Source organism: Carcharhinus amblyrhynchos, chromosome 27 (assembly GCF_965287045.1).
Source record: "Carcharhinus amblyrhynchos chromosome 27, sCarAmb.v2.hapA, whole genome shotgun sequence".
Lineage (NCBI taxonomy): Eukaryota > Metazoa > Chordata > Chondrichthyes > Carcharhiniformes > Carcharhinidae > Carcharhinus > Carcharhinus amblyrhynchos.
In genome coordinates this window covers 24,475,015-24,492,356 of record NC_137350.1, presented here as the reverse complement: position 1 = coordinate 24,492,356, position 17,342 = coordinate 24,475,015, and the positions used below count along the sequence as shown (strand labels likewise).

General features: G+C 43.1%; 1 protein-coding gene across 6 annotated transcripts in view; it reads right to left on the bottom strand.

The window, feature by feature from the left end:
* Window positions 1-17,342, bottom strand: part of mpp3a (MAGUK p55 scaffold protein 3a) — a 73,370-nt gene that overhangs the window by 26,766 nt on the left and 29,262 nt on the right. For all 6 annotated transcript variants that reach the window (XM_080213568.1, XM_080213572.1, XM_080213571.1 and 3 more), the window contains exons 5-9: window positions 15,993-16,073; window positions 10,226-10,363; window positions 7,261-7,342; window positions 4,436-4,521; window positions 2,268-2,342 (exon numbers count right to left, since the gene is read on the bottom strand). In XM_080213568.1, the coding sequence (XP_080069694.1) occupies window positions 2,268-2,342; window positions 4,436-4,521; window positions 7,261-7,342; window positions 10,226-10,363; window positions 15,993-16,073 (462 nt within the window). The remainder of the gene's footprint in view (window positions 1-2,267; window positions 2,343-4,435; window positions 4,522-7,260; window positions 7,343-10,225; window positions 10,364-15,992; window positions 16,074-17,342) is intronic.

Below are 17,342 nucleotides of genomic sequence, written 5' to 3'. Positions count from 1 at the left end.
GAAAAAGATCATCAGTCAAAATACAAGCTTTTTTCTTGCAGTCTAACTCAGGAAGGTTAGCAGGCCTTTAGAACATCTTACTCAGACATGAATGCATGTTACATGCCTTGAAGAGATGAGGTCAAGTGAAAGTTCAGATTAGAGGGGAGAAAAATGTATAGCGCGAAACAGCAATCAAACTTGTTTTGAAGCCAGCTTTAGCAAGGGAGAAGATAGGAAAATACCATCTGTGACTGGGGAGAGGTGAATGAGATCAATAATGATAATAGAAGCTAAAGGTGAGACCACTGTAAATAAGAGCTTTAAACTGTTGGTTGGACTTATTTGAGACATGAAGAATCTATGTAGGCTTGAGAGAAATAAAAAAAATCATCATCCCTTTAAAAAGCACAGAAGAGTTCAAAATTGAGTTACTGAAACATTGGCCACTGCACCAATTACTGATTGTACACCTTCAGTGTGTTCAGTCTAGAGAAAGCTGGTGACTGGAATTATCTGCGAAGAAAATAGATAAGCTCGCGTTGTCAGCTGAATCGCTCATTTCATTGAAGAAGGTGGGGTAGATGCTGAGAGGTTGGGGAGGGATTATACAGCCTCGCTCATCCTGAAATTGTAAAATCCTGCCTGAGGTGGAGACATTTCTTCACCCACTGTGTGATGGTCCTGTGGAATTCATTACCACAGGAAGTAGTTGATGCCAAAACATTGAATGTGTTCAAGAGGTGGCCGGATATAGCACTTGGGGCGAATGGGATCAAGGATTATAGGGAAAAAAGCAGGATTAAGCTATGGAGTTGGACAATCAGCCATGATCGTGATGAATGGCGGAGAAGGCTTGAAGGGCCAAATGGCCTCCTCCTGCTCCTATCTTCTATGTTTCTATGTGGTCACTGGAGCTTTCCATTGTCCACCCCCAGCTCTGTGCTTCTGGCCTCTCCAGCAGGAATAGGCCCCACTCACTGCTTTTTAATATGTACCGCTAATGATCTCTGCAGTGCACAGAGTGTGGGAGATTCTTCTCCCACTGAATAAAGCCGAAGTGAACTATTGCAGTTTTCATGTGAATTTGACACTTAAAAATTTTTTGGGGAGAATTCCAGCCCCATTCTTTGGAAAAAAACTAGCAATGGCACATCAGAATGGAAAATACATGGGAAAGATATTCATCAAAATTCTAAGATTTATCTTCAGTGGGAGTGAGAAGACAGAAAGAATGAATAGAGCTCCGCTTTCTAAAAATGCACTTATCAGCGTTAATGATAAAATTTCATGCCCTATGATTAGAAATCAAGATGCGCTCGGAATTTTTGGATTGTCAGAAGGCTAGGTGAGACTGTGAGGAATTTTTGAAGAACAGCGAACTAATTGAAAGCGAGATGCAATACTATCTCTGACAGAAAGGGATGAATCAGGATTCGACCTGCCAGGCCAGGTGGGATACATCAAGGGTGCAGGTTGATGAATGTTAAGAATAGGATTCCAAGAGTAAGGCCAATGGTTGGGCCAATTCTTTTGCTACAGGAAGGTGCCAAGTATCTTAGTGACATTTTTTGAAAAGCACCAATTATTCTGAGAACATAATCATAGAATCACAGAATCCCAGAATCCCTACAGTGCAGAAGGAGGCCATTCAGCCCATTGAGCCTGCACTGTCAATAATCCTACCCAGGCTCAATCCCCGTAACCCCACCCTAACCTACACATCTTTGGACACTAAGGGGCAATTTAGCATGGCTAATCCCCCGAGCCTAATAAGAAACTTTTTTAGGAAATATTAGGCCTAACAGATATCACCTACTTTCGATAATTTAAACCCTATCCTTCTATCTTCTTCTGAACACACTCCTCGAACCTCATTTCTCCAATAAACCATTATATCTCCTTAAAAACAATCCACTTCTTTCCTGGTAACATATTCCACATTTATTGACCTATTGATGAAATAGTTCCTGATATTTCACTTCTATCCATTGGTATTTGAATTATCTCTTGCCACAGCTAACAATGTATCCGGATCAACTTTGTAAACTCCCTTTCCTTTCTAGAAAACCACTATTAGATCATCTTTTTTACTTTTCCTTCCCGTTTCACCATTGGACAAATAGTCAATGATTCAAGACGAGTGTTTGTGACATTTCACTACTCCAATGATCTTTTTCAAAAGCTTTGGTCCAGCTATTGACACTGCAGCATTACCTACCAGATTAATAAACACAGCATCTGTTATTTCTATTTCAGCAAGCGTATGGATCACAAACTCTCCTTACCTTTCTTTCATTAAGTTGATCTTCTTCTTTCACTCCTGGGATTAGCTTTAAGGTTATTGAACCCTGGCACTGAGCCTGTGCAGGTACAATGCAAAAATGTTAAACCACTACTGTACCAGTGGAAACTTCACTCATAGATGGAGCTCACAGCTTTGGTAAATGTCTCATCCATTTGGGATTAAAGTTAGGTCTCATTCAAGATTTTACAAAGGACTCTAGCTTCACTTTTTTGATGCTGTTAGAAATAAGACAATATAGAATCACAAAAACCTACAGTACAGAAGGAGACCATTTGGCCCATAAGGTCGACCACAATCCCAGGCCCTACTCCTGTGACTCCATGCATTTACCCTGAATCCCCCTGACACTTGCTGATGTGAGGACACAAGAGAAGGTGCAGAAAACATTCTTAAGAATAGTCCAGGATCAGATGAACTTCGGTTACATTAGTGGATTGGAGAAACAGGAACTGTTCTTCTCGGAGAAGGGAATTAAGATCAAAAGGAGATTTGATGGCGATGTTCAAAATCATGAGATGGTCTAGGCAGATTAGGTAGGAAGAATTTCTTCCCATTGGCAGAAAGGTTGAGAAGCAGAGAAGATTGATTTAAGATAATGGGCAAAAAAAGCAAAGGCAACATGAGGAAAAGCTTTTTTTTATGCAGCACATGGTTAGGATCTGGAATGCACGGAGAACATGGTGGAGGAAGATTCAATTGTGGATTTCAAGAAGGAATTAGATAATCTGAAAAGGGAAAAAATGCAAGATTATGGGGAAAAGGCAGGAGAGTGAAATCAGATGAGATTGTCTTGCAGAGTACTGGCATAGATATGATGGACCGAATGGCCTCCTCCAATGCTGTAACTATCCTACGGTTCTATAATTTATAACAGTTATTTCATCAACACCAAATTCTTATCTTTGTAAATTCAGGTAAGGAGATTAGCACATAAAAATATATTGAGGCCTCTCTCAATTTGACGGGGAAAGGAATTTGCGATAAGGAATATAATTATTCATAGCTACAGTCATTTTCAATGTTATTGGTAAGTAATCTATCACATAAATTTGTATATTCAATTCTAGTTTTTCATTTAAACTTTGAAATCTTTTCATGTCAGATTTACATGTTAAAGCTTCATACAGCTGGCTTATCATTCTTCTGCCTGGCTGATATGCAATTGCTTTGCTCTGCAGTTCCAATCAGGGAAAAGAAGCACAACTGGTTTCCTTCAGATGCACTTTCCCAATCGATTGATCACAGTTCTTCATAATCTGACAAAAGGACTACATTTCTTGGGCTATTATTTCAAAGAGAAAAGTTTAAGATTGTTAGGCTTCTTTACTGAGTGTCGAACTAACAGTTAAGGAAGCCAATACATGCATGAATGACTGTAAATAAAAGTTGGTCAAAGTTGAGGTCTGAATCTCTAGCCAAGTCGCTAGTAGAGGGGTTAAAATACCTCATAGTAATTATATAGTCCACGTTAGCAATTGCTTCACAAATGTGGGGCAGGGTTTTCTGGCCTCTGGATGGCATGTTTCCCAATGGCTCGCCCATTGGGCACCAGCGTGACCTTCTGTTCCCGCTGACGTCTGTGGCGTTTTGTGTGGCTCATCCATCCCACTGCCGGGCAGCCTGCCGCAGAGGGTGGTCTCCGCTTCCTGGTCTGGAAAATCCCACCAGCAAGAAAGGCTGGAAAATCCTGTCCCTAGGCTTTCTTGGTTCTGTATTTAATTAATAAAATAATTTAAGCATTGCCCTTCAACAGAGTGACTTGCAAGGCCTTCCAGAGGGCAGTTAAGAGTCAACCACATTGCTGTGGATCTGGAGTCACATGTAGGACAGACCATCAAGGACCACAGATTTCCTTCCCTGAAGAACATTAGTGAACCAGATGTGTTTTGTCAACAATTGACCAATGGTCAACATGATCATCAATAGACTTTTAATTCCAGATTTTTTATTGAATTCAAATTTCACCATCTGTTTTGGTGGGATTTGAATCTGGGTCCCCAGAGTATTACCTTGGGTATCTGGGCTACTAGTCCTGTGATAATAGCATAATGCCACTGCCCCCCCTTAATGCTTACGCAAAAGAAAAAAAAATCACATCCAGAAACAAAACCTTAATTAAAGGCTTGTGTACAAAGTTAAATTATATACCAGAATCTGACTGATTTCCTCAGGTGTCTTGTGCTCAACTGGGATTTCATTGACCTCTCTTAGTTCATCACCGACGTGAACTAAACCTGCAGAAACACATACAAAACAAATGCACATCTTAATAAAGGAATGGTTAGTCAAAGGGAGTGGCAACCTGGGACACCAGAGAATCATACAATCCCACAGTACAGAAGGAGGCTGTTTGGCCCATTGAGTTTGTACCAATTACAATCCCACCCAGGCCCTATTCCTGTAACCCCACACATTTACCCTGGCACTAGGGTCAATTTATCATGGCCAATCAACCTAATCCACACATTTTTGGACTGAGGGAGGAAACCAGAGCACCCAGAGGAAACCCACACAGACATAGGGAGAAAGTGCAAACTCCACACAGACAGTGACCTGAGGCGGAATTGAACCTGGGTCCATGGTGCTGTGAGACAGCAGTGCTAACCACTGTGCTACTGTACCACCTGTCCCCACAACCCCACCTATTTACTCACTAATCCCTCTAACTTACACATCTTGGGAGACTAAGGGACAATTGAGCGTGGCCAATCTACCTAACCTATACACATTGGGACACCAAGAGGTGATTCAGCATAGGAAATCCACCTAATCTGTACATGTTTGGACTGCGGGAGGAAACCAGAGCTCTCGGAGGAAACACTTGCAGACACAGGGAGAACGTCAAAATTCGCACAGATAGTGACCCAAGGCCAGAATTGAACCTGGGTCCCTGGCGCTATAAGGCAGCAATGCTAACCACTATGCTGCCCACGTATAGCTTAGTTGTGGAAGGAAAATGTAACTGAGCAACACAAGCTAGAAAGATTGAAGTTCAATCCTTGGTCTTTGATGAGTTAGTGATTCTTACTTGGGGTAGAAGTTATGGAGGCTCCAATGGCCTTGGACAAGTGAGGAGAAAACTAGTTATGGCTTCCATTCATGTTTACTATCAGGTGATTGCTGGGGTGGCTGTCAGTGTGTAAATATCAAGTGAGGATAGTGCTAGGCCCAACTCTACAGTCAGACAGTTTAACAGCACTGGTTCTCTGGCCTCACAGAGACAAATGGCCACCTGAATATTAGGTCTGATTTTACCATCACATTGCGCCCATCTTCAGGTGCCAAAACCTGGTGAAGTCGGGCTTGAGGTGAGTAACATGATCTGCACCCGCTTCCGCGCCCGTTCCCCCTTTACCAAGGCCCGAAAATATCTATGATTGGGACTGCACCCGAAACGAGCGCGATAGCCATTTGCATGCATTTAAATTGACTTAATGGACTGCACACCCAACTTTATGGGCACTTCCACTTTACTGCTGTGTTCGCCCGTCGGAACCAACGCTAAACAGACATGCCCCACAAAAGTCCAATTCGTGCTGCAAGAATGTCAGTTGGTGTGCCAGTGCATCCCTTTACATTCAAAAAGCTCCCTCCTTTTCCCTAACCCTGTCTCATGTTATAGAAACCCCCAGAAATACACACACATACCTAAGGTCCAATGTTTCTAGGATGTGAATACTTTGGATGAAGATTTCCCTTGATTTGGATGGTTTTAGAATACAAATAACCTCAAGAGAGTGGACATATTTTATGTCTCCTGTCTTTTCCGTCAGAAAATCTACAAGTTTTAAGTTAAAATTTATTTATTTGTCACAAGTAGGATTACATCAACACTGCAATGAAGTTACTGTGAAAATCTCCGAGTCACCACACTCTGGTGCCTCTTCGGGAGACAGAACTTAGCATGGCCAATACACCTAACCTAGCATGTCTTTCGGACTGTGGGAGGAAACAGGATTACCTGGAGGAAACCCATCCACACAAACAGTAACCAAGCTGGGAATCGAACCCAGGTGCCTGGCGCTGTGAGGTAGCAGTGCTAACCATTGTGCCACCGTGCCACCAGTTCCTTAAGGTAGCAGGCCATCTGGATAAAATGGTTAAGAAGGCATATGGTATACTTGCTTTTATTTGTCAAGACATTGGGTTTAAGGGCAGGGAGGTTATGTTGGAATTATCTCAAATGTTGGTTAGGCTGCAGCCAGAGTGCAGTTCTGAAGGGAAACGATAGCACTGGAAAGGATGCAGAGGAGATTTGCCAGGATGTTGCCTGGCTGGAGAGGTTAAGTTACAAAGAGAGATTGCATAGTCTGGGGTTGTTTACCTTGGAGCACAAGAGACTGAAGGGGGCGTGATCAAGATGTATAAAATTGTGAGGGAAATAGATAGAGTGGATAGGAAGAAACTTCTTCCCTTTGTGGAGGGATCAATGACGGAGGCAATAGATTTAAAGTAAGAGACAGGAGGTTTAAAGGGAAAACAGAGGGTAGTTGGAGTTTGGAACTCACTGCTTGAAAGGGTGGTGGAGGCAGAGATCCTCATAACACGTAAGAAGCATTTAGATGGGCACTTGTGATGCCAAGGCAGACAAGGTGATGGGCCAATGCTGGAAAATGGGATTAGAATACTTAGTTGGCTTGACTTTGACTGGCACAGATGCAATGGGCCAAAGGGCCTTTCTCTGTGCTGTAGACTTCTATGATTCTATGGGGGGATTTTACATCATCGCTCGGGCGAGATTGTAAAATTCCCGCCTGAGTCCAATGGAGATTTCCAATTCCGGGGCAGATGAGGTGGTAGGGTTTAGGCCTATGATTCTAAAATCAAGCGAAACTAATGGATAACTCTTTCAAAGACCTGGCAGAGGCAAGATGGGCTGAATAGCCACCTTCAGTACTATTTCTGTGACTCTATAACAAGCATGCTTTCTCAGGGAGAGAAGCAGTCACCATATCAGTATAAAGGGCACTTACCACTTCGGTCTGCAGCCCCACCTCGCATGATTCTTGCAACAACAACTGTGCCTGTTTGTTCATCCAGCCTGATTGTAGCTCCCTATTGTGAAAGAAAGAAGACTTGCATTTGTATAGCACCGGTGGATTTCTCAAAGTGCTTTACAGCTAATGAAGTACTTTTGAAGCGTAGTTTTTGTGGCATGCTAGTTTGTCCACAAACAGCAGTACGCGAATGATCTGATTTTTGTGATGGTGACTCAGGTATAAGTATTGACAAGAGTCCTAGGCACAACTGTCCTCAAAGAATTCCAATGGTACAGAAGGAGGCCATGCGGCTCATCGCGCCTACACTGACAACAATCCCACCCAGGCCCTATCCCCATAACCCCCCACATGTTTACACTGCTAATTCCTCTTGCACTAAGGGGCAATTTAGCATGGCCAATCCACCTAACCAGTACAGCTTGGGAGTGTGGGACGAAACTGGAGCAGCCGGAGGAAACCCACGCAGACACTGGGAGAATGTGCAAACTGCACTTAGACAGTGACCGGAAAAGAATGCGGGTCCCTAGCGTGGTGAGGCATCAGTGCTGACCAATGTGCCACCATGCACCCTGATCTTTTAAATTCTGCCATGGAATTTTTTATGTTCATTCATCCAGACAAGGCGTAGCTTCCATTTAATTTCTCATTTGAAAGGTGACAGCTCTGACATTGCAGCATTCTTGCTGGTTGTATCACACCTCCTGCTCTGTCCAAAATCTCAAGAAACTACAAACTAGCCTTCCATCCATTGACACTCTCTAGACTTCCTGCTGCCGTGGGAAAGCAGCCAGCATAATCAAGGACCTCACACACCCTGGACATACTCTCTTCCACTTCCTTTGGGAAAAAGATGCGAAAGTCTGACAACACGTAGCAACCGACACAAGAACAGCTTCTTCCCTGTTGCCAACAGACTTTTGAATGGACCTATCCTATATTAAGTTGATCTTTCTCTGCACCCTAGCTATGACTGTAAGGCTACATTCCGCACTCTTTCTTTTCCTTCTATATGTGCGGTATGCTTTGTCTGTATAACCCCTGCAAGAAACAATACTTTTCACTGTACACTAATACATGTGACAATAATAAATCAAATCAAATCAAAACTCTTTCAGTAGAGCATTGAAGTATCAGCCTCGGTCTCTGCAGTGGGCCTTGAACTCAGAACCTTGTGATTCAGAGGAAAGAGTATGAAAAGCTGCAGTTGTGAAGATTGATGTTTGTCTTGGCATTTCAATTTTCTTATGAATCTGTCACCCATATTTCTTTCCATCAATTAATCAAACTGTGGTTTAATCACAACCTGACATGTATAAAAGGCTTTTGGTGCTTCTGGGTAAACTCATTTGGTTATTAAGCTAAAGAATGACAGGACTGTATATTAAAATGTCTTCCTTTTTATATTTCATTGTAATTCCACCAATGTCAAATAACACTTTAAGGTCAGGTTCTGACGCAATTTCAGAATCTCTCCAAACAGCAATAACTATATTTATCAAAACGACCTTTTATGCTTTGCAAGTACGTTGTCGTCAAGAAATGATCAGTTGGATCTGAATTTGATTATATCCTGAGATATTACTCTTGCTATCGGCAGAAGCAATTCATCTGCCCCCAGTCTAATTAAATGCATTTAATGGTTATATAAAATCTATAATGAAAGCAGTTTGAAATAAGAAATAGCCGTATTGTATATTGGATGTTGAAGATGTTAATTTCATGTTTATTCCGCTCCGCCAGGAATGAGTTATGCAGTTGAGTTCCCTCGAGGAGTAAAAATTGTTCTGAACACTTTATGCTTTACCTTATATGGGAGAGAAGCTTTCATTTCCAGTAGAATTATAGCCCATCCAATTCCCCTGCTTTCTGTTAGGGTGCCATGGTGGCACAGTTGTTAGCACTGCTGCCTCACAATCTCACATTGTGAGTTAAATGCATGACTGTATAAAAATGAGCATGCTCAAATGTGATATGTTCTGTTCAGGAAGCCAAAATTAAGATCCCAAGCACAAATGTAAATAGAAATGAAGAATACCAGTGGCTCTTTAGTCTTCTCCAGCTCCAGGGACCCAGGTTCAATTTCAGCCTTGGGTGACTAACTGTGTGGAATCTGCACATTCTTCTCGTGTCTGTGTGGGCTTCTTCCGGGTGCTCTGGTTTCCTCCCACAGTCCAAAGATGTGCAGATTAGATGGATTGGCCTTGCTAAATTGTCTCTTAGTGTTTCAAGGTACGTAGGTTATGAGGGGGTTAGGGGGGTTACAGTGATAGGGATGAGTTAGTGCAGACCTGATGGGCTGAATGGCTTGCTTCTGCACTGTTGGGATTTGATGATTCTATTCTATGTTACTTTCTGAGCCAGCCTGCTGAATTAAAGCTGAGGGTGCTAAAGGTGAGGACTATTTAAACAGGAGGCCATCGACATATGACTTAAATTAAAACTCCTCCAATCCATTTCAGTTAGGATTTTTCTTAAAGACTTTCACAAACTGAAAACAGGCCAATTTCTTTGTACACCACCCAATCCCCACCACACTTGCTGCTTTCATCTTACTTTGGCACCTCCAGATGCATTAAACATTTATGTGGTTATAACTTTTTGCAGTTGAATTATTAACCACACTTAATTATTCAGTATGATCTTTTTTTCTTGATTCACTGAAGAACAAAAGGAGAACAATTGTGGCCAGGAGACAAAGGAGCAAGATATTGTTAATGAGATGCAAGTCGGGCCCACGGCTGTTATGGGGCTTGAGTCAGCCCTCCCGAAAATTACTTATTGAGGCCCCAGGTTCAAAATTACAATAAACTTACAATCACACCATGAAACAATTAAATGCATGACTGTATTCAAATGAGCATGCTCAAATGTGATATGTTCCGTTAAGGAAACCAAAATTAAGATTCTAAGCATAAATGTAAATAGAAATAAGGAATACCAATGGCTCTTTATTCTTCACCAGACGGACGATTTTCATAGACTCCTCCTCCTCCTCAACTTCCAGGTCATCGGGCATTGGTGGCAACACAGGATCAAAGGCCTTGCGTGCGACTGTGTCATGGGCTGACAGCACTGCCTGTGGTTGTCAAAACAAAATTGAATTTCTTATTAGGTGATCTAGCATTCCTACATCTTTATGTTCATGCATTTCGGCTCAGTGGTTAACACTGCTGCCTCACAGCGCCAGGGACCCGGGTTCGATACCTGGCTTGGGTTACAGTCTGTGCAGAGTCTGCACATTCTCCCCGTGTCTGCGTGGGTTTCCTCAGGGTGCTCCGGTTTCCTCCCACAGTCCGAATGACATGCTAAATTGACCCTCAGTGGACCCAAACAGGTGCCGGAGTGTGACGACTAGTAGATTTTCACAATAACTGCATTGTAGTGTTAATGTAAGCTTACTTATGACACTAATAAATAAACTTGATAAATTTTAAACATTGCTTCTCCTTCGTAGAATCCTAGAATCCCAATAGTGCGCAAGAGGCTATTCGGACCATCAAGTCTGTACTGACTCTCTGACAGAGCATCTCACCCAGGCCCTCTTCTCCCGTCCTATCCCTGTAAACCCATACATTTACCATGGCTAGTCCGTCTTGGGAAACTAAAGGACAATTTAGCATGGCTAATCCACTCTGTGTGTGTGTGTGCTGTGGGAGGGTCACTACCTAAATGAACATTTTAAAATCTTTAAAATCTTATATATAAAATTCATAGAGAGAGAGTAATTTGTAGTTTAAAATCATCAATTATTGACTCTAAGTTAATTAAGTCATAGTGCATTACAGCCATTACAACCATTAAAACTTTCCTCCAGGTCTCTGGTTTCCTCTCACAGCCCAAAGTTGTGCAGGTTAGGTTGATTGGCCGTTCTAAATTGCCCCTTGGTGGCAGGGGGATTAGAAGGGTAAATACGTGGGGTTATGCGGATAGGGCCTGGTGGGATTGTTGTAGGTGCAGGTGCGATGGGCCGAATGGCTTCTTTCTGCACTGTAGGGATTCCATGATACTGTGGTTCAGTAACAGTGATATCACAGAACTTTCTGGCACTCATCATGATAATTGCTGTAAAAAATCTATTGGTTAATTAGAATATTCCACCTATTATGAAAATAATAGATAGACTCTGGCCACAAGGTATTTGGACCCTGCTCTTACAAACTAAACTTATAGATAGGGCTATTGATGTCTGCTGTCTTTGTCAGATAAAAGTCCGCAGATTATGAGACAGCGAAGAAAGCTATAGAAAATACTTATGAGCTAGTACTGGAGGCTGACAGACAAAAGTTTTGAAATACAAGTCTGTTCAGACTTATATTGAATTTGAAAGGGTTAAACAAAGTGTTTTTTTGGATAGGTGGGTGAGGGCATTATAAACAGAAGAAATCTATGAGCCTTTTAGAGAAGTAATTCTGTTAAAAGAATTTAAAGACTTGTTACCTGTAATGATACGGACTCATGTGGAGGAACTAAGAGTTGAAACAAGACCTGCAGTAGAACATGCTGATGATTATGAGTTAGTTCATAGGTCAAAACCTTTCTTTTGACACTCTTTTAAGTCTGAGAAAAATAGAAAATGGGAAGGGGCAAGAAAGGACTGTCGGGCAATAAAGGAAGTGGTTCAAAATTCCAAGGAGACTTTACCTCAAAATAAAAATGATTGTACAGATAGAATAAGAGATATGAGGAAAGTTAGATTCTTTCATTGTAATAATCTGAGCCTCACCAAGTCAGTATGCTGGGGATTAAATGAAAAATTGAGTTTCCTCCCACAGTCAGAAAAACATGCTGGTTTGGTGCATTGGCCATGCTAAATTTTCCCTCCGTGTACCCGAACAGGCGCTGGGGTGTGGCGACTAGGAGATTTTCACAGTAACTTCATTTCAGTGTTAATGTAAGCCTACTTGTGACACTAATAAACAAAACAAATAAGGGTCGAGGTATATAATTCAGGGAATAAGAAATCAGAGACAGGAGAAGCTAAGAGGATTTATACACTGAGGAAAAGAGAGAACAATAGGAATGGAAATGTGTATACAAACAGTACAGAGGGAGAGTTACCAGCAACTGTGTTTAAGGATCTTGGTCAGGATCCTCCCAAAAAAACTTAAAGTTCCCATTGTGCGGGGAAAATGAGAATAAATCCTACTGTTTTTATCATGTGATTTCCACAATGAATCTCCAACACTCTGTGCATCACAAAGTGCCTCAGTGAGGTTCACTCTGGAAAGTGGTGGGTGGGGTCTATTCCTTCCCGAGAGGCCGGCAGCATCGTGCTGAGTGGGCAACTGCACATGCGCCAATCTGTCAGCGCAGAGATTGGTGCATGTACAGTGGCCCCCACCCCCACCATTGCTGGTCTCCAGATCGCTGGCCAGCCCCACATCACCCCATCTCTGGCCTTCCGACCTCCCCACTGTCCCAACTGTTGGCCTCCCCAATTTCCCCGGGCCAGCTTCTAAGTCTGCCCACCACTAATCCCCTACACCATCCACACCCCCCCCCCCCGCCCCAGACAGTATTGACACCTCCCTCCCCGCTCCCGTTGACCAGCTCAGATGTCTCCTCGCCCCCGTCCCAGCTAACCCCGATCTCCCCCCGACAGTCCCAACCCCTCCCCTCCTCTCCCCTACACCACCGCAGCCCCATCCTGGACTCCTGCAGGCCGCCGCCATTCATTGGCCAAGGTCTGGCCTGAACTGAAGGCCCGACTGCCAACTCGGAAATTCCAGTTGGCATCAGACACTGACTAACAAGAGGTTCATTATGGGGTTTAATTGGCTAGCCACACTTATGAAAAAGGTAGCTGTCATTACCTGCCCCACCACTCCTCATCCCGTCCCTGCCAACAGGCATGTATAAAACTGGCTCCTCAGCAAGAAGATGCCAGAGAACTGGCATACTGGCTGGCATCAGCAAATTCCAGATCCACTTACCGCCATGCTTGATCACTGCATTCCTTGGTCTATATCTATATACCATGAATGCTGTACAATAGCATGCATACATCTGGCATTCCTGGGCCCCAGATGAACTCCAAATATTGTTGCTTGTTAACATATTTGTTGCGTTAGTTTCCAGTCCGGTGAGGTTACTAATAGATTCCCAGATGAATTGGTGGAGTGGAACAGCAAGAAATGTCACTACATTGTGCAATATATTTGGATGAAGTTATTCTGGTGTTCAGGGGTTGTGAAAAACACTAAACAACAAAACTGAATGCAAACAATTGCTTATATTTACAGAAATGATGGGAGTGAAAATTTGCAGTCGATAAAATATACAAGTTCATATGATGCTTTTATCAGCTTTAATGGTTTTTCTCAATGGTTGCCCTTTATTGCTTTGGTGTACGATGTATCTGATTAAATGGACATGAACCTTTGAAGTTCAAGGTTATTTATTAGTGTCACAAACAGGGCTTACATTAACTCTGCAATGATACTACATTCAACCAGCAATCATTCACTGATAAGGTTCAGAAATAAAGAATGGCATGGAATCATGGTGGCACAGTGGGTAGCATTGCTGCTTCACAGTGCCAGGGAGCCGTGTTCGATTCCAGGCTTGGGTGACTGTATGGAGTTTGTACGTTCTCCCTGTGTCTACATAGGTTTCCTCTGGGTGCTCTGGTTTCCTCCCACAGTCCAAAAATGTGTGGGTTAGGTTGATTGCCCATGCTAAATTGCTCCTTACTGTTAGGAGGATGTCACGGGGATTAGTCAGGGGGTAAAATATGTGGGGCTTGCATGGGATTGTTGTCGGTATAGGCTTGATGGGCCGAATGGCCTCCTTCTACATTGTAGGATTCTATGACATCTCCTTTTGTTGTTGATACCTTTTAAAGACTTCATTTGGGGAAGTGCAGGAAGAGGGAGGACGGGAAAGGGAGGAGGAGGGAGGACAAGAGGGGGGAGGGGAAGGGGGTAAAAGGGGGAGGAGTAAGGGGGGAGAAGGAAGAGGGGTAAGAGGAGAGGGGGAGAGGGATGGGAAAGGGGAGGGATGGGGGTGATGGATGGGAGCAGGGGCGAGACAGGAGGGGGAGGAAGGACAGGAGGTGGCAGGGGAGGTGGAGGAATGGGAGGGGAGTTGGGGGGATAACTGGAGGGGGGAAGGGGAAGGGAAGTAGGAGTGTAAATGTTATTAATGTTAATTCTACTCCAATATCTTGATCTGATGTTCATTGCATGAAACTTCTGTGGCTTTAAACTTATCGTGCTAAGAAGAAAAGAAAGACTGCGAACTTATAGTTTTTTATGACCGCAGTTGTGTTTGAATGTGCACCTGTGCCAATGAAGTATTTTGAAGTATTGTTACTGTGTAATGTTAGTGCAGCAATGAATTCATGCACAATGCAGTTCCAAAAACATCACTGAGTGGAACAAGCTATCAAATATAAAAGCAAATGACTGCGGATGCTGGAATCTGAAACAGAAACAGAAAATGCTGGAAAATTTCAGCAGGTCTGGCAGCATCTGCGGAGAGAGAAAAGAGCTAAAATTTCGAGCCTAGATGACCCTTTGTCAGAAATAACCAATCAATGTGGATGGAGTGCTCCCATTTGGGAGTAGTCCTGTGGCGGAGATGGGGAGTCTTTCCCGCTGTGGGGGCCAGAAGGAAACAACACCATATTTTCTGTCCCCAGAATAATTTTTCTGCATCTGAGAGTTTTGTGCCTTCATTTGTGTTGAGGATGCAGCTTGATGGTGGAATTCCACCCATTATATCCAGGTGGAACATTGAAAAGGTGCTTGATATCACTTACCTACCATTAAAGAAAGAAAATGAACCTTCCTGCAGACCCTGAAACTGGAAGATTCATCTGATAGATTCTCAACCACACACTGCTTAGGTGTTCCAGTATCACTGGCAGTTCCATCCCCAACTCCAAAGGCAGTCCCAGGCCTTCTTCAAATAAGTCCCAACTTTTGCACACTACATTAATGCTTTTAGCGGGATTCCTGATCCGCTGTGGCGTCCAACATCAGAATATCCCGTTATAATTTCGCACAGGCATATAAACAGTTTTTGGGCCTCATCACCAAATTCTCACCACTGCTGTGGGATTGGGAGAATTCTACCTTCTGTCTAAATAAAGCTAGTTGAAAGATAAACTAGTTGGATGGGCATCACCCCTGCTGCATTTGAACAGTGCCATGGGACCTTCACACCTATCTCAGGGGTTGAAAATGCTTTGGTTAATGTCTCATCTGAAAAGCAACACTTTTTACAGCATGGCATTCCCACAGCATTACGTTAAGTATCAGCCTGGATTATGTGCAGGAGTGGGACTTGAACCTATGATTTTAGGACTCCGACAAGAGAGCGTGATCACTGGGCTAAGGCTGAGAGCTTGCTCAAGATCTAGGAGCCAGTTTGGCTCTCTGCACTTTGAAACTTTATATTAGTACATTGTTATTGTGGGGCAACACACATAACACGGACTGCAGCGATTCGAGAAGGCAGTTCACCCCACCATCTCAAGGGTAACTAGCGATGGGCAATAAATGCTGACCTAGCCAGCGACACCCATGTCCCACAAATGAATGAAAAAAACACATAATCTGTGTTGACCAATGATATGGGTGGATTCTACTAGGGATTCTTCACATTCCCATAAGATTAATCAAATAATCTAAAACTAAAAATAGTGCTTATTTGCCTACATTTTAATGAAATAATGTTATTGTGTTGCATTGCTTTCTTACCTGGAGATGTGGTTTGGCCAATAACTGCATCAGTTCCCTTATGTCACTATTGTTTGGTCCATTTTGCAACTCTTCTGAGATCTACAAGAGGTTAAAAAAAAGACATATTTTTATGCTTCACCTTAGCCCAATTGTTAGCTATATCTCAATGGGTTGGCATGGTGGCACAGTGGTTAGCACTGCTGCCTCATGGTGCCAGGAATCTGGGTTTGATTCCCAGCTTGAGTGACTGTCTGTGTGGAATTTGCAAGTTCTCCCCATGTCTGCGTGTGTTTCCTCCGGGTGCTCCGGTTTCCTCCCACAGTTCAAAGATGTGCCGGTTAAGTAGATTGGCCATGCCAAATTGCCTCTTACTATCAGGGGGACTAGATAGGGAAAATGTATGGGGATAAGGCTAGGTGAGATTGTGGTCAGTGTAGACTCAATGGGCTGAATGGCCTCCTTCTGCACTTTTGGACTCTGTGAAATGCTTGACATGTAATAAACTAGAAATGCATTGGCCGGAATTCTCCCATCCCACCTGCCATTGGAATTTTTGTGGGTGGATTGTGGACAATGTGAAATCCCATTGATGGTGGGGTAGGAATTTCTGGTTTTTAGACCAATGCAGCTGGAGAATTCCACCCATTGACCCCCGTAGCGGGCCAGGTAACGATGCTATGCTACAAAAATGCTTGCTGAAGTTTTCCAAAATTGTAACTAAAAAATACATTTTTACAGTTCTGAATGTTGCCTAATCACTACTACTTGCTTTAACTTCTCACCTCCCCATCTATGCCAGTTTAGCTTCAAAGTTTATTTATTTATTTATTAGTGTCATAAATAGGCTTGCATTAACACTACAATGAAGTTACTGTGAAAATCTCCAAGTCGCCACACTCCAGCGCCTGTTCGGGCACACTGAGGGAGAATTTATCATGGCCAATGCACTCAGCCAGCATGTCTTTCAGACTGTGGGAGGAAACTGATGAATCTGGAAGAAACCCACGCAGATACGGGGAGAACATGCAGACTCTGCGCAGACAGTAAGTCAAGCTTGAAATTGAACCGGGTCCCTGGCGCTGTGAGGCAGCAGTGTTAATCACTGTGCCACCGCGCCATCTATCATTCCCAGCAATACTTTCCCACATTTCTACCAACATCATTCCCAGAGATAATATAGATATAGATATCCCAGAGATATAACAGGTCGTAATAAAAAGGCTAGTTTGCTAAGATTGTGCTTCTTATACACTTGTCAAAAAGTTTAGATTGAGAGCCACTATCAGAAGCAGAAGATGGCTGACACTCCCAACAAGTGTAATGGGCTAGCACGTCACCTTATGAGGAAGCCAGTTTGGAATGTTGACA